This window comes from Danio rerio, chromosome 19, assembly GCF_052040795.2.
Source record: "Danio rerio strain M-AB ecotype USA chromosome 19, GRCz13ab, whole genome shotgun sequence".
In the NCBI taxonomy this organism is placed as follows: domain Eukaryota; kingdom Metazoa; phylum Chordata; class Actinopteri; order Cypriniformes; family Danionidae; genus Danio; species Danio rerio.
This window is the reverse complement of record NC_141039.2, coordinates 21043152-21065000: the sequence shown is the minus strand read 5'-3', so window position 1 is coordinate 21065000 and position 21849 is coordinate 21043152. Positions and strand designations below refer to the sequence as shown.

General features: G+C 36.7%; 3 protein-coding genes across 15 annotated transcripts in view; 1 reads left to right on the top strand and 2 right to left on the bottom strand.

The window, feature by feature from the left end:
• dync1li1 (dynein, cytoplasmic 1, light intermediate chain 1) overlaps positions 1-5750 on the top strand; it is a 33553-nt gene extending 27803 nt beyond the window's left edge. For 7 of the 13 annotated variants that reach the window (XM_087294480.2, XM_087294483.2, XM_087294479.2 and 4 more), the window contains one exon: positions 4136-5750. In XM_087294480.2, coding sequence (XP_087150606.1) covers positions 4136-4254 — 119 coding nt within the window. In that variant the 3' untranslated portion in view covers positions 4255-5750. 13 annotated transcript variants of the gene reach the window in all.
• Positions 1-21849, bottom strand: part of LOC148679789 (uncharacterized) — a 415121-nt gene that overhangs the window by 178128 nt on the left and 215144 nt on the right. The window lies entirely within an intron of this gene.
• Positions 7263-11373, bottom strand: cmtm8a (CKLF-like MARVEL transmembrane domain containing 8a). Its single transcript, XM_087295626.2, has 4 exons — positions 11093-11373; positions 8478-8645; positions 8181-8300; positions 7263-7992 (listed from the first exon to the last, which is right to left on the bottom strand). Exons 1-4 carry the CDS (start codon positions 11357-11359, stop codon positions 7915-7917), a joined length of 633 nt encoding a protein of 210 aa, XP_087151752.2. The 5' UTR covers positions 11360-11373; the 3' UTR covers positions 7263-7914.

Below are 21849 nucleotides of genomic sequence, written 5' to 3'. Positions count from 1 at the left end.
CATCAGGGCTGGACTGGGGCAAAAAATCAGCCCTGGCATTTTGGGCCAGAGCGGCCCACTAAATTTAATCAAAATGCGATCCATCTATGCACGTCCAATATTTTTATCAACTCATATTCTATAAAACACAAAAGCCATATATATGAAATAAATAAATACAAACTTTAATCTCAATTTAATTTCTGTATACGGTCCATAAAGATATTTGTTGAGTTCTAGAAACACACTCATTCACACACACTCATACACTACAGCCAATTTATCTTATTCAATACACTATTCACTCAGCCTATATTCAATAATAAACATAACAAAAACTGCCTGCTAATGCATGGGTAAATCTTCAAAGGGAACAGTGTACTTTATAACCTCATTCACCTCATCCTGCTTGCTGTTTCACTATCTAAACAATGAAAACATAATATAAGTCAAATTTGTTTCATTTTGATATTATGATTAACAGACATTAAACAGCCTCGTGTAGCTGCATATTTATATGGGCATCATCTTCACTCTGCATATTTATAACAAAACAGGGCTTAAATATAACTGTCTCCTTTCATTTCCATTGAAAAGAATGAACTTTACCCTGTCTCTTTTGCAGAACATCAGTTTTAATAATCAATAATGGTCATTAACAGTATAACGTACATTAAATTTAAACGATAAAGGTAAGCAATCAGTCAATGTGCAAAATCAGTGTATGTGGTTATATAAATTAATATATTAGCTTATCTTTGCACTCAGCCAAAACAGTAAACTGAGAACAAGTGATTCAAAAGACATAAGAATTGTTAGATAGAGACAACAAGATGAATTCAATATCACGGTTAACAACTATAGTGAGATGAGATCATCCAGCAGATGAACTGTCTGACATGCACTTTACTCTCACCTGGGGTTATGCTCACCCGCTGAACCACTGACTGCAGCTCTTGGCAGAGAGTGTGCATGTGTGTGGTCAAGTGATTTGCGCTTTTAGCCGTGTATTAGAATGAACGGCGAACTTTTCAGAACCGCTAAATGAAACGCCGGTGTATTTCCCGCGATTTCTCTGCGCCTCCCTTGCGTTTCTTCTCTCTGACTCTCGACTATTTTGACAAATACACACAGACGACACACGCTCATACAGAGCCCAAAATAGGAGTTTGTGATTGGGCCAGCCCAATGTCAATACCGTAAAGAGTCAATGGGCTGCAGAGTGTCACATGGGCCGGCCCGGTCTGTCTGTTCAGGAAAAAACTTCTACTTTCAGAGAGTCACAGATCACAGCAGCGTCAATTAATAAGGCAGAAAAAAAGCGATATGCTGCTAAGCCTTTTATGGGCCGATCAGATCATAAGACGATGATCAGCCTGGCCCAAAAAGTACATCGGCCCACCGGGAAAGTGCCCGGTCTGCCAGATGGCCAGTCCGCCCCTGAACACCATATTTAATGGTTGATACCATCTCAGAGCTCAAAAGTTGTGCAAAGTCAACAGATTTCTTTGCTCTTTGCAGTTATCCACCGGCAATTTTTCAATCGTTTGACAATTCTCTAATAAAATGATGAGCCGTAATCAAAATTAAGATCCATGATCCAGCTTTGCTTGCAAAGACTGAGATGTTCCGTTTGTACCCAAACATGAAACCCTCACATATTTTCAGTTCATCTGTGATTGTGGACTAAGCAGGATAACCTTTTCACTTTCATTTTGATCCTGGACCTGGTTGCCCTGTCGTTTGAGTGTGTTGCAGTCTTAATACAATCTAAATTTAATCCCAAAATACATTTAGGTTTCTCAGTGAATCTTTTCTTTACCTTTGTCAAGTAAAAATTTGAAAAAGACAATGAAATCACATGTTCTTGATTTCATTGCATTTTACAAAATGGTCACAACTTCATTTTAGAGTAGGGATTGTAAATGGATAAAAAACAAAGTGAATCTCTGATAGGGACTGCATATGCTAACATTGATACTACACTGTTTGAAATGTATCATTCAGCTAATACACTTTAAAGCTAACATAACAACATGGTGGTTTTATGGCCCATTCTCTTGTTCTTTCATATTATGCTTTTGCATCTTCATTTGTTTTTAAAACTATAATGCAGCTTGATTTTATGGGAGTGTATTAAAGGTAAAGTACCTTAATGGCCACATCGAACTCTCCCAGTCATAATCCTGTACCCTTATCTTTTGTCTAAAACCAAACTATCATGTGTGCATTGTTTTTTGTTCTTTCAAATGTATGAATGAGTGAAATTTGTGTGGTCTTTCATCATCCATCCTATGTAATGCCTTTAAACTGTCTTTCATCATGTGTGGTAGCCAGGGGATGTTGGCCACGCTAAGGTGTGTGTGTAGGGGACTTTCCCTCACTTGCATCCTTTTAGTTTAACCAGTGCTTCATCTTGATTTTTATAACCAGTGTACATTTCTTTTAGCACTTGCATGTTTTATTTGGGCCTGTTGTTGGCTACATTGCTGCCTTTCTTATTTCAGGCCTCCATCTTAGTTCATTGCGATTAACCCCATCTATCTGATTCTGCACGCAAATTTAGGGCTGGCTGATATTCACTGATTGACTCTTCATTTGATCCTTAATTTATAATCATATTTGGCATGATTTTGTTTAGTTACTCATCACAAGGACTGCTTCTTCTTCTTATTATTATTATTATTAACATCGTCATCAATATTAATAAAGAAAACAGTTGCGCTGTAAAATATTGAATAGTAATGTGGTGGTGCATTAGTTTGCCCAGAATTTTTGTATGTCAAATGTTTCAGCATAACAAAAATGTTTTATATGGTTTGTGTTTATTCAAGTGAGACAAGTGTGGTGCTAATCAACAAGAGAAGGCACCAATAACGATCCATACACCATACTAATCAAGCAATACAACTGCTTATTGCTGTTAAACATAGCTGATATTAGTTATCACAATAATAGTCAATAATCATGAATCATACTCATGAACATCATTAATCAAAATATAACAAAACTGCATGAAAAGGCTTATAATGCGAAATAAATATGAGTAATAAGGATTACATGATTAAAAGGCAGATAATGTGCACCTATTCCAAGGCTGAGCTTTCAATGTTTCAGCAAGAAACCCTCACCTTTATTGTCATAATTTGGGTGCTGGCGTATGATCTGCCTATTAGGTAAGAGAGAACAGTGAGTTGATGAGGCCCAGCTCCTCTCTCAGCTAGGTGCACATTATTTCTGATTGCAAAGCTCAAATTTGAGCATTGTAGCGTCAATATTCTACCTACTGAAATTTGGAGACCCTTCTCTGGTCAATTGTTCGTTCATTTATCGTTTTTATTGCAAACAAATCAGTTACTGCATGTTTAATGCATGGCTGAATTTTATCTGCAACTTTTAGCCTAAATGTGTGTGTGAGTCTATGTGAATGTTCATTGACCTTAATCATTACCTAATGTTATTGTCTTCCATCTCCATTCATTCCATCTTCCTGTATTTCTTTTCTCCTTTTAAGCTGAAAAAAAGCATTTTAAACCATCATTATTTTGGATGTTTATGCTTAACATTAATCAAAGGCATAAAGCTCGATGTTACATAGGTTTCCCACTTGCTCTTTTTCTAAATCGCTCACTCACAGACTCACAAACACTGTCGCGCCAAGGTTACAAAGCTTTTTGCCATCCTTTGTCACAGACACAGTTTCCTGGGTTCAATAGATGTTAAATTCAGTTGCTGGTACTCTCAGCTGTCAACATAGTTTAATTAGAGAATTAATACATAGATTCAGTAGCTTTGTGACAAATCAAACAGTGTTAAAATGAAACCTCTAAGAAATCATTTTTTTCTCTGAATTTTTATATAATTTTGCAACTGTGCTTTAACGTAACATAAATAAGCAAAGAAAATGTGAAATGTAAAGCTTAGCTCAAATAATACATTTGTAAGTAGAATAATAAAACTTCAATGTCTTTAAAGTTTTAAAGAATTGGCCCCAAACAAGAAAATTTTAATACATTTTTATTTTTATTCCATAAATGCCTTTGAGTTTAACTTGTATTGAACTCAGAATATCCCTTTAAAGCTTTGGTTAATGCTGCTTTTATCAAAAGTGCTCAGCATTATGATACTATTTTAAGCTGATCTTGTTTATTCTCAGGCTCTAAGTTGGGGTTGACTGATGTCCAGGCTGAGCTGGACCGGATCTCCAACAAATCGGACCTGGACTCCTCAGCCCCTAACGCCACCACGCCCCCTGCTGAAAACGACAAATCCTGAACAAGAGGCAGGGATGATTCACCGGCAAGCCCCTCCCCCTTTACACTGTTCTCCAGCCCCTGAACCTGCCTTCCTTGTGCCACCTCTCCTCCCTTCCTCATCCTCACTATTTCTCTTTATCTTCTTCAGAAGGGGGGTGTTGTTCCTGTTTATTCCTTGTAAGGCCAGTGACTTGAAGCTGCATGTTGGGCAAATTGCATTTGCTATGTCTGTCTCCACACACGCGCGCACACACGTACAGCAGGCGGGTCTGTAAAAAAACAAGGGGCAAGGTTGTCTTAGAAATAATGGACACTAGACGAGCGTTGGACACTAAAAGACAAAAGAAATTTGAGATGTTGATCTAAGTCCAATTTGGGCTTAAAAGTGATTAGAGAATTTAAATGTGTCTGTAAGAAAGTTCGACTTTTTTATTGGCTTTTGGTAATGAATTCTCATTCGAGGAACGCTGTATGAGTGAAAGTTACCTGGCTTCTAATAAACAAGCGCACATTTTACTTACCTAACGTCTCTTTAAGGCTCATTTAAACAATTCTTTTAAAAAATCATCACATTTTAGCCCGAGAGGAATTTGATCAGACGATTAATTGGATAGGGTCACCTTGCGATGGTGTCTTCATTAAATAGTCCTCTTTATATCCTGCCATATTCTCTGGTGTCTTGATCACAGGACCAGGACAAATATACTGACACGATTTCAATGCTTTATAATATTCATAACCCAGTTTTTGCTGCTGAGAAACAGATTCAAGTAAGATTAATGCGATCTGTTTAGAAGTATTTAAAAATTGCACTATTACTCAATAGTAGGCAATTACACTGAAAATAATCTTTCACAATGCCGATTGTAGCAGGGAATAGTACACTTAACAAAAGAGAGTTTTTAGCGTAGACATGGTTTATGAAGTCATCTGTGTAACTGCTGAGCAAGACTATTGATGGGACTGACAACTATGTCCATTGTAAAAAATTTTTGTTTGTTTGTTTGTTTTTTATGTTCATAAGAGCTTGAAGTTTGATACTTCTGTGTATGTGTGTGTTCTCATCTCAGCTACAGCCAGTTATGGCACCGTTTAATAATGGATGCACTAGAGATCATGCAATCGAGATCAGTATTACTGTCTTTACATTGTTATGTATGTATGAGTGTGTGTGTGTGTGTGTGTGTGTGTGTGTGTGCGTGCGTGCGTGCGTGCGTGTTTGTGTGCGTGTGAGAGTTTTAGCTAAACGAGAAATTCAGCAGAACATTTGTCTGTTTAGAGACTTAAACGACTAGAAATTAGTAATGGGAAGGGAAGGGAGGGAGAAGGCAGAGGTGGCAGGGCAGGTGAGATCTCAAATCACCCTCACCTGCATGTACAGTCATCAACCAAACTTCTTACCAGAGGGAGGGGAAATAAACATACGCTAATATGGTCCTGTAATTTCACAAGATGTAGTAATGTTTCTCTGGATCAGGTCTGTAATCATTCTATTAAAGTTGTATTTATTGGGAATGGCTGTTCTCTCATTTTTCTCTCACATGTACATAGAGGGTTAAGAAAGGACATTAAAGGCAGTCTGATCTCAGCTTAAACAAGAGTAATGTGTTGGATATTTCAACTCTCCTCGACGCCCACACCGGCGAAGATGCACTGCACTGCTCCTTGCCGCTTATCGCCACCAGCTATCGTTGAAAATGAATGACTTTCGGCTACTTTAACGCTCTGGCCGCGTTCGGTGTTAGCGTTCGATAACAGTCTGTTCCCCTTCATATGGGAACTTCTACATGTGTCTGTATAAACAGACTTTGGGAGTGCTTTAGACGACCAATCATTTCTGAAAATATAAAAACGGGCCAATGAAATGCCAATTGAATTGGCGGAGCTTAGCTCCACAGCTGAAACTGATGAGCCAATTAGGGCTATGTCAGTCGGCTGTGTGAGTTAGCTCATCAGAATTGTTGCTTCAGACCTGATCTGAGACTGACGAACCCTTCTGCTGAGCTGACTTCCAACGTTGAAGAAAGCATTTCCTTCACCAGTGTTGGAGAAGACGTTTCAGCAGCGGTTGAGCTGGGTTTATACACACACGTATGTATGTGTGTGTGTGTATGTATAAATAAATATATATAAATGCATCTGAAAATTAATTTGCATTGCTTAATTGTAGGCTACCACTTAAATCCTAAAGCAATAAGTTCAATTCACTGGAACACATTATAATCGATAGACTTTGTCAAAAGTCTATACACCCATTTAACCAGAGACTGTTTAGATGCATGTCACTAATGAGAAGATGACGGATGTTTACTGTATAATGACAGCCAGCAAGCACAAGATGTCAGCATGACGTCAAATTGACATTGTACCGTAACGTCATGGTGACATTGCATATTGTTTGAATATGAAAATAATGTTGACGTCAGAACTCAACGTCAGGCCAACGTCCAACCTAAAACCAACCAAATATCAATGTCTAATGATGTTACAGCTTAACGTTGTGTTGACGTTTCAACAATGTCTATCAGACGTTGGATTTTGGTTGCCATACATGACTAATAAATGTCAGTATGACGTTAGGTGAAGATGTTAGCTCAGCATTGAATTTTGATCACTTTCTAACACAACCTAAAAATCAACGTCATTTGATGTCTTTATTGGACGTAGGTTAGACATTAAATTTTATTCACCTGACATCACAACCTAAATCGAACCTAATATTAACATCTTATGATGTTGTATGCCTGCTGGGCAATAACTAAGTCTACTACAGAATGTTACATTTACACACATACACAAATTACATGTAAATGCATCAGCTTTTTGCAACGTAATACTCACTGCTCGTGAGTAATTTTGAAACTTACAATTTTACTCATATTTTGAGTAATATTTACAACAGATACTTTAAATCTACTTTCACTTTATTTTTAAGCAAGTAATGGTACCTTTACCAGAGTATGATTTTTCAGTACTCTTTCCACCACTGGTAATAGGTTAATGTTATAAAGCACAACTGAAAACAGATTTTTATGTGCGGATTTATTTATTGACTTAATTATGTGCTGAATGTTTAACAATCAAAACTAGACAAAATATTGAAACCAGGACATTTACATTGTAACAAAAAATGTGAATTAAAAAAAAGGGTGTGAATTTTGTGAAATTCCTTTACTTGTTTGTCAAATAGTCTACTGCTTTCTGAGACACAATGTGATATTTAAAAATATTAATAATATTATAAAATAAGTAAGATCACTACTCAAAAAGGACAAATCTGTAATGACACGCTTGGCATGTAAAAGATAAAGTTTCCATGCACTTTATGTGCTTCTTGAATTACTATGAGGCCTTCACAAAGGATGTTCAGAAGATCAAGTAAATATGGACCAACATTAAAAGGTTCATTTAAAGTACACATGTAAAACGATCTTTTACAATTAGTCACAATGCCTTAAAATAAAACTCAATTTCTAAATGAAATGTATAAAAAAATAATAAATAAATATCAAAACATCAATTTATGCATTAGACAATCGGCCTATTTTTGGAATGACTGCAAATGCGTACAGAGCAAACTTGACGACATTTCTTTCCATTTAAAAATAAGTTTAAACTATTTTTCAAGTTAAGTCCATCTTTAAATAAATGATTAAAAACTACAATTTATCCAGCAGATTCATTCATCTCTTTTCCAGGATTTGTAACTGAAGAATGCACTACCAGCATAGCTCAGAGATACTAGGAATGCAAAAAACTAGAGCAGAGAGAAAAAGAAAGGTATGCATTAAAAGTAATAATCATTATTGTATTCAAAGAAAATGAAAAACACAGCAATTATATTTTGCACGATCAAGAATGTAACCAGGATACCTGATCATTAATATATTCCCAAAGTTAATGGTGGTTAGCCTTGCACACAATTATATACTTCAAATTGATTACCGTTGATGCTGCCCAGCAGTTGAAAGTATGATGACCTTTGACCACCTGATTCAACAATGTTGCCTCAACAATAGCAGCTGATGTGTAGAATAAAGCTGCAGTGCAATTGAAAATGAGAACCTAAAAGGTCAGGGACAGAATTACAAGTGAGTAATTTTCACCTACAGCAATACGTTCCTTCAAAACTATTAAAGAGATAATTGATCCAAAATTGTTCCCCCATAAAACTGTCTTTATCAAAATTAATTTCCTTTTTTATTCTTACACAGATCTGTAGAAATAATAATCTGCACCTACCACTGTAGTCCACTGCATGTGCTTGCGATGTCTATTGGCCACATTGATGATGAGTAGGAAAAGTGTGAGAAGCCAGTAGAAGACAGTCACAAACATCACCCATCCAAATGGTGAAAACCTGAAATATTCTGTGCTTGCAATCAGTGGCCATACCAGCAGACCTAAAATCTAAGGAGCACAAGAATTTCTGAATTGAAATATATGATTTTCTGGGAAACCTGCAGGAAAATGTTTTAGCACAGTGCTTCTTAACCATTATCCATGACTTTACAGTAGCGTGTGACTTACTGGATAACAACTAAGGTTAAAAGTAGAGACTTTAAACATCAGGAAAAAAAATTCTACTACAAGAACTGCTCTTTATTTGTTTTTGCTTATTTTCATAGGTCTTTTTTTTGTCTTATTTGAAATTAATTGAAGTCACCCTGAAGGCCGTTAGATGTGACTGATTCTTCCAGTACCATTTTAAAGTTGCCAACTTGTAAGATCATTCACTAATGTGAAACAAAATGTGCGCTTGCCAGACATTTCGATGGGCTGTGGCCAACCTATAATAAGTATAGAATAGAAAGCTTCTTCTAAATAGGGGAAATTGTTTTATGGGTCATTGACTTATTCATTCACTTAAATTTCCATTTAAATATCTCTATTACAGTTGGACTTCCTCTGCAACATGTTGGCCTTATTTCCTTCATAAAGACAGAAAGAGGAACATGATTTGCAATCACTTACAAATAGTTCCACTGCAATGTTCCTTGCAATTTCTGCCATGCAAAAGATCACAGTTATATGCCATTCAGTTTCTAGAAAAAGCTAAATGATGTCACGTTTTTCAGACAGAAACCTGTAGTGAAGCAGTATTCAGATGTGTGAGATTAAATTGAAACTGAAAAAATAGGCTATGCAAACGTTTGGGCACCCTCTCTTTTGTGTAAATTTCAAAACTTTTAATCACTTAATGCTGATTGATTACATTACAAAATTGATTTGATTGACTCAGTGAACCTCAACAATCCTAACACGGGTGCAACCAATCATGAAAAAGGATATTTAGGATAGCTGTTTGCAAGTTGTGCTTTTCATTTTTGTAAACCAAAGAGTAGGAACATGGGAACTTTAAAAGAGCTCCCTAATGACCTAGGAAATTATAATTCACCCAGATGAATTAGGAGAAGGATGCAAAAAGTTATCACAAATTTTTATAGTCTCTAACTCCACAGTCAGAAATATTGTAAGACAATGTAAGGCCACAGGGACAGTTCTGGTGAAGGAAAGATGTGGTAGGCCAAGAAAATTATCTGAAAGACAAAGGCAAAAAATGGTCACAAACAAACCACAGACCACCTTTAAAGATCTCCAGAAATGGCTTGCTGCGTTCAACGACATTGTTCATCATTCTACAGTCCATCCTCACTAAGAACAGCTCAATATAAGGGTGATATAGAAAAGGCCTTTTCTGCATTCTGCCAACAAGCAGGGTTGCTTGAGGTATGCTCATAAAAGGCTCAACTGGACAATCATTTTGGAAAAATATACTGTGAACATAAGCCACAACCATGGGTGTTTTGCAGGGTGGAAAAATAACACAGCATTCCAGGACAAGAACATGCTCGCTAGTCGCTACTGTAAAATATGGTGGAGAGATGTATGTCATGCACAGGAACTGGAAACCTTGTCGGAGTTGGATTCCACCAGAATCAGCAGATTCTTAAGAACAAAGTTCAGAAATCAGTCAAGAAGCTAAAGTAATGGCAGGGTTGGATATATCAGCAGGACAGTTATGCAAAGCACAGTTCCATATCTACCAAGCAATTCATGTTTGGTAGACACTAAAATTTCTTTTTTAAATGGCCATCCCAGTCCCCAGACTTGAACATCAGTGAAAATCTATGAATTGATTTGAAAAAGGCTGTTCATGCTTAGCACCCATCAAATGTGACTGATCTGGAGACATTTTGCAAAGAAAATGGTCCAAAATGCATTCAGCAAAAATTCAGGGGCTTATCCCTGGCTACAAGAAGCATATACAGGCTGTTATTTTAGCAAAAGGTGACTACAGAATACTGATGTCATTCTGTTGGGGTGCCCAAATTTTTGCACCTGTCTGTTTTGTTTAATTTGATTAAATTCTGTTTTGTTAAAATAGCATTGCATCTGTTGATTAAATAAGTTATGTCAGAAATGAAATGTTGCTCTTTTTCCATTGGGTATAAAACAGATTCAAATTAAAATGCTGATTTGAAAGGCCAGCAGACTATGGCTTGTAATTCTGAAAATTATCCAGGTATTTTGCATCAAACTGTATGTATCTTTAAAACCATAAAATTAGATTTCAGTAATGTGTCATATAATATGTAAAGTATGCACGGTCTGTTTACTTTAGGTCACCCTTTGAGGTTAACTCTGCTGCATACATTCCGTTTTGGAGAGAATAGCCTACCCTACATTTGTCCAGAGCTCTTAACTTAAAGCGCTGCTCGTGCAAATTCCAATGAAAGGAGCAACATATAACTGAACAAACACACAACAAAAAGTTAACTACTGACAAAAAAAAAAGTTTTTTATGTGTATTATATTTGATAGAATATACGTTTTAAGACAGATGGTTTACTCACAATTTCAGCACACACGAGGCAGTTTGCAACGCTCAGAATGGACCATAAGGTACCAGTGCTTGAATTCCCGAATTCTAGATAAGGGCTGCTCGCGGTGGTTATCACAGGGCTAGAGTTTGTATTCTCCGCCATAAAAGCAACCCAAAATCTTAATGGTCCAAGTTTGTTTCTCGGCGTACAGGTCGTGTTTCGACCAAAGAATTTATCTGAATTTGTTGCCTCTAACAGAAACAGCGAACAGCAGTTCCTTCCTTGCTTTCTTTGCATAAATAGAACAATACACCAAAAAAGAAAAAAGGATATTTGCATACTGAGCTTGCAAAAAAAAAAAAAAAAAACTCCGCCCACCGACCACACTGATTGATGACGCTGGATGTTGTATTTCAAGATAGAAATAATAGCGCTTGCAATCCACCAAAATAGCAGGGCAGAGTATGTCATCGTTTTAAAATATACTGTCCAGTATTTTTATAAACGTGACAAAACAAATAGTGCAGAGATGTCAGAAGATGTGGGGCAGTACCAGGCATCTTAAATTGTATGCCTACCTAATTTTTTTTAAAAGGTAAACTGTTTAGGTTCTAATTAATATGTACCAATTTTAACCCACTGGGTACAAATGTGTATGTCTAATAGATTTTAATGTCCATTTACGTTTGAGAGTGACATGCAGATGCCTAGACACCTGAAAACTCTTAAAAGTCGTCCACTAGATGGAGCCACACTCTCAGAAATAAAGCTAGGCTACAAACGCATGTGTTTTAGGCTGTTACGTATTTTTTATGTGTCGATATAGATCCTGTAGGTACAAATGTGTGCCTTTTGAAAAGGTACCATGCTATTGACAGCTCAATTTAAACACTCGTTGGTAACACTTTATAATAACAGTACATGAATAATGATGTATTATTATGTAAACTAAAAATTAGTTTATTATGAATTGATGATGAGTTAAGGTTTGCACTAATCATGAATTACCTTTAACTACAACATGAGTCACAAGAGTTCATGTGTGAATAACGGCTACCTCAATTACTTGTTAGTACATGCTGTTAATTAATGTATTAATTAACTTTTAAGTTTAAGCTAAATGTAACCAACATGAACTTGTGAGCTGTTAATGTAGAGTCATGCCATGACTTTACTTGGAGGCAGGCCCGGATGAGGAACTCAGGGGCCCCTGGGCACATTATCTTGTAAGGCCCCCTACCTGGCCGCACCCCTATAGTTGAATTAAAAAAATAAGAATAATATAATAATTTTTAAATAAAATGAATCTATAATTTGTTGCCCACATATTTAAATAAATGATATATAGTACATATGTATTTATAGTCTGCAAAGATTTAAATTATTTTTCAAAGCATTAAATAAAAATACTAATAAAACTACATAGCCAAAACTACATATATATATATATATATATATATATATATATATATATATATATATATATATATATATATATATATATATATATATATATATGTATGTATACAGTTCTATGAATCTGAGTTCTATGAATCTGAGTCTTTCATAATACTAACACTGATTTACTGTCTCTCTCCTCCTCTCCCTGTATTTTCTCTACTCTTCTCGTGATGAAGACTTGATTATAAACCTAAAAGTATCCGAAATCACAGACACTATACCTCTAACCTCTTCTCTCCCCTCTCTCTCCTCTTCTGGGCCTTTCTCTCTCTCTCTCTCTCTCTCTCTCCTTTTCTGTCTGTCTCTCACCCGATGAATCCAGTCCGTGCTGCGCTGCCGTTAGCCTCCTCCGCCTGGTTAATGCTAGCTACTCATCATTTAAAGTACCCTCATTCTCCTGATCACGGGTCTGTTTGAAGAAGGTGTGTATGGAAAATGCCTCAATAAAGATGCCTCCTCTCCTCTTTCTCTCGCGTTTGCTAAATCCACTTGTCCACTCATTTTTGATCTATGACAGATATAACGTTACACTGAAGTCCGCTCAGTTTAGTGCGGGTTATTACAAAACTGACGTTTCCGCACTTGACCAATTACAGCATTCTGTTTAGTTAAAGAAAGAAAGGCAATTTAAATATAATATTAATATGTGATCGCGATTTTTTTGCTCAGAGGAAATACAGTTGTCTGAGCAATAGAGTTTTTGAAGAGAGGGAGGCGCGGCAGGCGCCTATAATAAGGCTAAACATTATTAAATACCCACGAGACACTTGTGACTTTATATCACATTTGCATTATTTAAAAAAAATGTTTCTTTCCTGTTAAAAATAAATATATTTCCAATCTGATATGTAATGGGGAGAAATAAAAGTAGCACGAGTTCAGCTGATGGTGGATTCGAACCGATGCTATGATTAATCGCGTCAAAAGATGATGCCGTGTGCCTTACAAGGTGCGCCACTGCGGCTATATTATGACATTGCTCTTTACTCATCTTATCTCTATCAATCAGGCATCGATGGGCGTAAACCCTGAATAGTTTAGTCCAACTAGATGCGCTATTTGCAATTAGCCTAAAAAGACACTCCAAAATTGTCTTTTTTTCTCCCCCCTCGCAGGGGCCCCTGGTGCGCACGGGCCCCTGGGCCTGTGCCCATAAGGCCCATTGGTTAATCCGGCCCTGCTTGGAGGGAAACATCACTATTAACTCATCCTTAACTACTCATGAACTCCTGTTCATGTTGATGTTGACAGAACACTTATCTGGTGTTATTCAGTGTATACTCAAGTTGGACGTGCATAAGGAGTTCATACGTAGTTAAGAATGGGTCAATGATGATGTGCCCCTCTAAGTCACAACATAATTTTGCATTAACAAATCATGAGTTCATCATGGTTTAATTAAGCATAAACTAATGTGGTAATTAATGCATTAATTAACGAACAATCATGTACTAACAAGCCGTTATTCACACATGAACTCATGTGACTCATGTTGTAGCTAAAGTTAGTTAATAATTACTGCGGGCCTAACCTCATCATTATTTATAATAAAGTAATGTTTACATTTTAATACATCATTATTCATGTACTGTTATTGTAAAGTGTTACGCACTTGTTTCTCTGTGCATGTCTGCGGTTTCAACAATCACTGATTAAGTGGGGATATGAATGAGGTTGACATTCTCTCTTTCAGAGACATTTTTTCTGTCATATACACAGTGCAGAGAGAGTCCAGGGAAGAAACAAATGTAAAAATACTCTACTGTATATATTTAAATATATCATACATAAAGTGCAAACACAACTGATGTAGAGTTGCATTTAAAACTAAATAAAGAATGAACGCTTGTCTTATTATTGCTTTGTTACTGATCACAGAAGTAAGGTAATATTTTGGCATGTGTAGGCACTAATGAATCCTTAAGTAGCCCTAAATGATTCACTTTCTACACTTGGACACTCAAGACGTCTTTAATAATGGTACATTTGTGATTGAAACAACATTTTCTTTTTTTAAATACAAAGACTATGCAAGGGTAAAAAAAAATCAATGATAAATTAAAGAAACAGTCTACTGTAAAACTAATTATTATGTTTATCAAAATCAAAAAGCACATATAAATTTAACAGCAGCTGTTAAGATTATGTTTGTGTGTACAGAAAAATACACTTATTATCATATCCAGACATGTGATTCATGTATGTGTGTAAGAGAGAAAAAGGATGGTATGGTTTTGCCATACACAGTTCGATCCTGTAATAACATATGTGATCCTGTAATAACTTATGTTGGTCCTGGAACATCATTCATTCATGTATTTTTTTTCCAGCTTAGTCTCTTTATTAATCTGCGGTCGCCAAAGTGGAATGAACCCCCAACTTATCCAGCGTATGTTTTATGCAGCGGATGCCCTTCCAGCTGAACCCTTCACTGAGAAACATTTACACACTTAGTCAAACACATACATTACGGACAATTTAGCTTACCCAATTCACCTACACCACATGTTTTTGCACCTGGAGGAAACATAAATAAACATATCCTTTAATTCTGATTGGCTGATTGGAATTGGTTGTTCTAGAATCAACGTACTATAGATGTACATCCAGAAACATGTCCTATTTGGTAAAATCACACTAATTGTTAGAGAGAAGGCATCAACATACATTAAAAGAGAAAACTTTTGAAAGGGGTTCATTTCTAATTACACGGAATGACAAATAATATGTTATGCTTTTATGAACTTTTAATGTAAAAACACTGATAGACATGCTAAAAATGTATGTGATTTTAGAATATCAGAGAACACTGATTAATATTAATGATTTTTACAAAGCACTGTACAAACAGTTCAGTCTATCTGAAAAACAAATTGTTGTGATGAACTGCCAACTACTCTGGCATATGTTTTATGTTATGTATATGTTTTACCTTCCAGCCACAGCCCAGTATAGGGAAACACCCATACAATCTCACATTCAGTTTAGTTCATCCACACTGTTAAAAATTGTCCCGTTAAAAAACAGTAAAATACTGGCAGCTGCAGTTGCCAGCAATGTACTGTTATTTTACATTATGTTGCTGTAAAAATACATGGACTACATTGATTTACACAATACTCAAGTGAACTCATTTTGCTCACTGAAAGCAACTGCCTCAACTTGGTCAACTGCTGAATGAGTTTATGAATTAATGTCCTATATATGCTTAGAAGCATACTGATAATGATAACTTATTTTAGTTAATTAGAAAAGTTTGGTTTAACTCTAATGTCTTATTCTTCACAACAGCACACATACATGTAAATCTGGAATCACCAGAGAGAGTCTGACTGCATCAGCAACTAAACAGCCGCTATCTTTAAATAGAGAAACATGCAGAATAACATCAGCAGGTCATTGTTCATCTTTAACTCATACACTGGCTCTACTCTCGTCCACAATGGTGACACACAGAAGAAATTAGCTTCAGGTTTTACAGTAAAATACTGTTTTTTCCTTGATTTAACAGTAATCTACTGGCAGCTGTGGTTGCCAGCAATATACTGTTTTTTTTACAGTCTATTTCCGTTGTGTAAATTAACAGTATATTACTGTTAAAATACATTTTTACACTGTGTTTTTACCTCTCACACCTTTAACCCTTTAAACCCCAGAGCATATACTTCAGTTTTAATTGAAGTGTCCACACTACTGAGTGTTCAAGAAACATGGAGCAAAGCTGAAGTAAATTCATTAATTAACTGACTAATTAAATGATAATTGAGGATTAACAATGACTAAATGAAGAAATACTGAAGGGAAAAAACAAGAACAGAACATACAAAACTTTAGTCACAGCTTTATAATGAAATAACCTGAAGAACAACAAATGATTAAATCATTTAAATGATCAGCGGATGATTAAACAACTCTACAAACATCATCACCAGCTACACTTATTACTTAATACATGTATTTTTGTATAACATCTACTAAAGTTCTTCTTGAGAAAAAGTTAAAGTTTTACGTCACCATCATGGAGACCAGAGTTTGCTTTAGTTGGGCTCTTAGCCCTGTCATTTTTAACATTTATATAATTTGGCTGCTGCAATTGTTAAGAACTTTGTTTAAAAAGCTCCTTTGCTGAGGCAAGCCAGCCAAAAACCTAAATAAGATCTGGTGATGTTCATGTTGCTATTAAATGGCAGAGTCTGTTCTCATTTAGTATAATAAAATGTACTGCTCCTATTCAATGTTAAATCTATTGTTTTACATTATATGTATATATATATGGCAATGATTTCTGGAAGTTTTTAAGAATATCTTGGACAATAACACTGCTCTATGGTGTAAATCGCACTCAAAGAGACATCAATAATCAGCATATGAACCTCAATAATGGTGATAACAAATTTAACAAAATTAACAGTTTAACTCACAAACAGGCAGCTGAAAGTCTAAACATAAACAACAGCAGAATCAAACACAAATAAAGAAAACCGTTAGACCATTATACAAAATTTATTTATACCGCAATGCATGCTGGGATATTTGTACAGTGCCACTCCCAGCATGCATTGCAGCATGAAACATTTGAGATGTTACCATTGTTGAGATACAAGGTCAGATTCATGAGGTCTGAGTGTGTATTTGTCATAACTGAACTGTTTTTGTATGTTATTTCTTAACTGTTAAGTAACTAAAAGGTATTTTTTCTGTTTCCACTTCTCATTAATTAAATTAATACCTGCAACTAAGCATAAAATCTATTGCATGAGACCCTTCTTCCAGATTTATACCAAAACATTTCTCAGAACTAATTTCAGATAAATAGATTTCTCTATTTATTGACTTCCCAACTTTGTTGCTATAATACAAATGTTTTGTAAACACTGTATTACAGTAGAAATGGAAAGTCTTCTTAATTAAGTTCAAGGGTGAAGAACCCAACTAAACCAGCCCCTCACTCCATTACGGTGACACAAAAAACACCTTAATTTCTGTTGGATCTCAATGAGAATTGTATGGACGTCAAATCAGTCAGTAATAAGTGTGTGTCTGCTGTTGTTTGTGGAGTTGTTTAATGATCCTCTGCTGAGACTGAAGCTGTTTTATTTTATTTGATTTTTTTTAATGTTGTAACTCAAGTCACTGTTTGTGTTTCTTGTTTATTTTCTTCAGTAATTGTAATTATTAACAGCAGGTGTTCATCAGTGTCTGAATTCACTCATTAGTGTTCATTAAAACTGTCAGGTGAACTATATTAGTTAACTAGTGTATGAAATAGTGAACAAGGACACAAAGCGTGATTTCAAACACAGACTTCGAAACATCGAATCTGAACTCTGTTAGCTCACAGTTTTCTGCAGTTGGTTACTTTCTCGAAAACAGAAATGATACCCAGAAAGCACTGTTTTTAACAGAATATTACTGTTTTAGTGAAAAAACATTATTTTACCGTAGAATTTGACCGTTTTTTAACAGCATTTTTTTACAGTGCAACTCACCTGTACACATTGGACTGCGAGGAGAACATCCAAACTCCACACAGAAATGACAACTTGCCCAGCTGGCACTTGAACCAGCAACCTTCCTGCATGCACTGTAAGTGGATAGAAATATTCATAGCGCTTCACTTTTCACTTGTTCGATGTTTCAATGTTACAGCCTTATTTCAAAATGACTAAATTAATTTATTTCCTTAAGATTCTACACACAATACCCCATAATGACAATGTGAAAAAATAAAGATTTTTGGAAATTGTTCCAAATTTGTTGAAAAAAAAAACAAAAAAAACTGAAAATCACATGTACATAAGTATTCAGAGCCTTTGCTCAATACTTTGTTGATGCTCCTTTAGCAGCAATTACAGCCTCAAGTCTTTTTGAATATAATGCCACAAGCTTGGCACACCTGTCTTTGGGAATTTTTGCTCGTTCCTCTTTGCAGTACCTCTCAAGCTCTTTCATATGGATGGGAAGTGACGGTGTACAGCTTTTTTCAGATCTCTCCAGAGATGTTCAATAGGATTTAGATGTGGGCTCTGGCTGGGCCACTCAAGGACATTCAGAGTTGTTGTGAAGCCACTCCATTGATATTTTGGTAGTGTGCTTTGGGTCATTGTCCTGCTGGATGGTGAACTGTCGCCTCAGTCTGAGGTTGTTACAAACCCCTGATGTTAGTCTAGGGTGTGGGGTTTGACATTTATTTAATTAAAATATATTTATATAAATAGTGAATGAGTGAGAAAGACAACCAAAGTAATGCCAAAAAATGTGTGCTTTTATTTACAATCCCAAAGTGAACAACAACAACGAATTAATCAAAAATAAAGAAAAAGTAAGTAAAGCAAAAATATACTATTTACAATATGTACAACACTGAAACAAATAAAGACGGGGAAAACAAGAGAGCTGGCAGAAGGGACGCGGGCGGCGCTAAAGAAATGAAAAGAACAAAACCCAAACTAAATCTAACTTCCCAGAAGCATCTAGCTAACTAACTATGTGAAAACAGTATAATTAACACACGAAGATCTTCCGAGTCCTAACTATCTACTCTATCTATCTATCCAAAAAGTACAAGGAGTGGCGCTCGCCCCTAACCTATTGTACTAGACAGCAGAGTAGTCCTGAGTGTTGCGAAATGTATGTCACGTGACCTTCTTACCTGTCCGCTTCGTCCAAGCCTCGTAAACAACGATAAACTAAGAACAATGTACGAATAACGGACGTATAACGTGCACACAGAAACAAGCAACAACAAAACACAGTTAGACGGGGTTATTTCTAAACGCACGCGGTAAATACAAACAAGCGACGAAACAGCGAAAGAGACAAATGCAAGCAAGAGAGCAAGAAAACAAGAAAAAGCGAGTGGTCTGGCGCGCGCTTTTAAGACGGGTGGTCTTTGCTTATTGGATGTGACGTAAGAGTGACGTAACCGGGGAGGAATGACTGACAGCTGAATGGACCAATGAACAGAACCTGAGAATACATGAGAGCAGATACGGGAGAACAGAGCGAGAGAGAGAGAGAGAGAGGGAAAAAACACAGAGAAAACAGAGCACAAAAAACACAAATACATAACACTCCCACCCATGAGAACAAACATATAATATTGTTTGTTAAAAAAAATTGTGAAATAGAAGAAAAAAAAACTCGCAAAACAAACCATGCGGTTTAATTACGACCAACTACACACACCTGGAAAGAGCATCGGCCACTATATTGTCGGTGCCTTTCTTGTGACGGATTTCCAGGTTGTAATTCTGTACAATCAAAGCCCAGCGCATGAGGCGCTGATTTTGATTGTACATACGGGAGAGAAAAACTAACGGATTGTGATCGGTGTAAACAATGATTGGAAACGAACTGGAACCAAGGTAAACTTCAAAGTATTGTAATGCCAATAGTAATGCAAGGGCTTCTTTTTCGATAGTGGAGTAATTAATTTGGTGTTTGTTGAATTTTCTGGAAAAATAACAGACTGGATGCTCGATACTATCACGGTCCTCCTGAATAAGTACCGCGCCAGCACCTAAAGCACCCGCGTCTACTTCCAGTTTAAAAGGAGTGGTGAAATCTGGGGCCGCGAGTACAGGAGCGCAGCAGAGCAAAGCTTTTATGCTCTCAAAAGCATGCTGACACTCAGCTGACCAAACAAATTGCTGAGAAGGACTAAGTAAATTCGTTAGGGGTAAAACCACACTGGAAAAGTTTCGGCAGAAACTCCGTTAGTACCCCGACATACCCAAAAACCGGCGCAACTCTCGCCTGGTTTTAGGTACGGGAAATTCGGCTATGGCGGAGACTTTCGCAGCGACTGGCCGAACTTGACCTTGACCAACTTCCTTACCAAGGTATGTGACGGTCGCCCTAGCAAATTCACATTTTGCCAGATTTAATGTTAATGTGGCGTTGGACAGTTTTTCAAAAACAGTGTGCAGCAAAGAAATGTGTTCAGACCATTCAGATGAATAAACCACTAAGTCATCCAAATATGCGTTACAATTTGGAACGCCGAATAAAACCGTATTAATTAATCTTTGAAATGTGGCAGGTGCGTTTCGCAATCCGAAGGCCATAACTGAATATTGCATGAAGTGATCTGGTGTAACGAAGGCTGAGATAGCAGAAGCTTGCGGAGTTAATTTAATTTGCCAGTAGCCCTTTAACAAATCAAGTTTAGTGACAAAACTAGCTGAACCAAGGTTGTCAATACAATCTTCCATACGGGGTAAAGGGTAGCAATCTGGGACAGTGACAGCATTAACCTTACGGTAATCTGTGCAGAATCTAAATGTTCCGTCTGGTTTGGGTACCAGAACGCACGGTGAACTCCATGGACTGCAACTAGGAACTGCAAGACCATTTTCCATCAAATATTCAACCTCCTTCCTCATAATAGCACGCTTGTGTGCGTTCACACGGTAAGGATGTTGCTTTATTGGGGAAGAATTTTGAATATTGATGTCATGTTTAATTACGGATGTTTGCGTTGGAGTGTCACTGAAAAGATTGGGAAATTTCTGAATTAAATTAATGATATCTTGCCTTTGTGAATCTGATAAATACGTGAGATGTGAATTCAGATTTTTCAGCATCTCTGAATTAGTTAAACGAGCGCACTGCTGAGGAGCATTGCGTAACACCAGGCCATCATCATCAGCTTCAGAATGCGTAACATCGCTCACAACTGCAACAGCAGGAAGAACAGGTGTGGTGATCTGAGTTTTCTCTTTAACATGGTACGTTTTTAACATGTTAACATGACATACGCGCGATTTGCGTTTTCTGTCAGGTGTTTCAATTACGTAATCTGTCTCGCTTAACTTTTTCTGCACCACATAGGGTCCAGAAAAGCGGGCAGAGAGAGCAGAAACAGGCATTGGCAACAGTACGAGCACCTGATCGCCGGGCTGAAAAGAGCGCGCGACTGCTCGGGTGTCATACTGACGCTTCATGACATTTTGCGCAGCTTTAAGTGATTCTTTTGCCAATTTACAAGCATCATGTAAACGTTCTCTGAAACGGCTTACATAACTAAGAACATTCATTTTTGGACTTTCCTTAATTTCCAAAATGTTCTCTTTCAGAAGTTTAAGAGGAGTTCGCAAATCGTGACCAAATACAAGCTGAGCGGGGCTAAACCCGAGAGACTCTTGAATAGTTTCTCTCACCGCTAATAGTACCAATGGAATGCCCTCATCCCAGTCCTTGCAGGTATCCGCACAGTATTTCTTTAACATAGACTTGAGCGTCTGGTGAAATCGCTCGAGAGCACCTTGACTTTGTGGGTGATAGGCACTTGATACTCGGTGGGTGATAGACGATGATTTTAG

Excerpts from the sequence above, each read along its gene's own strand:
- cmtm8a (XM_087295626.2), bottom strand. The coding sequence starts at position 11,359 with ATGCAAAGAAAGCAAGGAAGGAACTGCTGTTCGCTGTTTCTGTTAGAG. Across the intron at positions 8,646-11,092 it reads GCCTCGTGTGTGCTGAAATT|ATTTTAGGTCTGCTGGTATG; the intron begins GTGAGTAAACCA and ends TGTGCTCCTTAG. Across the intron at positions 8,301-8,477 it reads ACATGCAGTGGACTACAGTG|GTTCTCATTTTCAATTGCAC; the intron begins GTAGGTGCAGAT and ends CTGACCTTTTAG.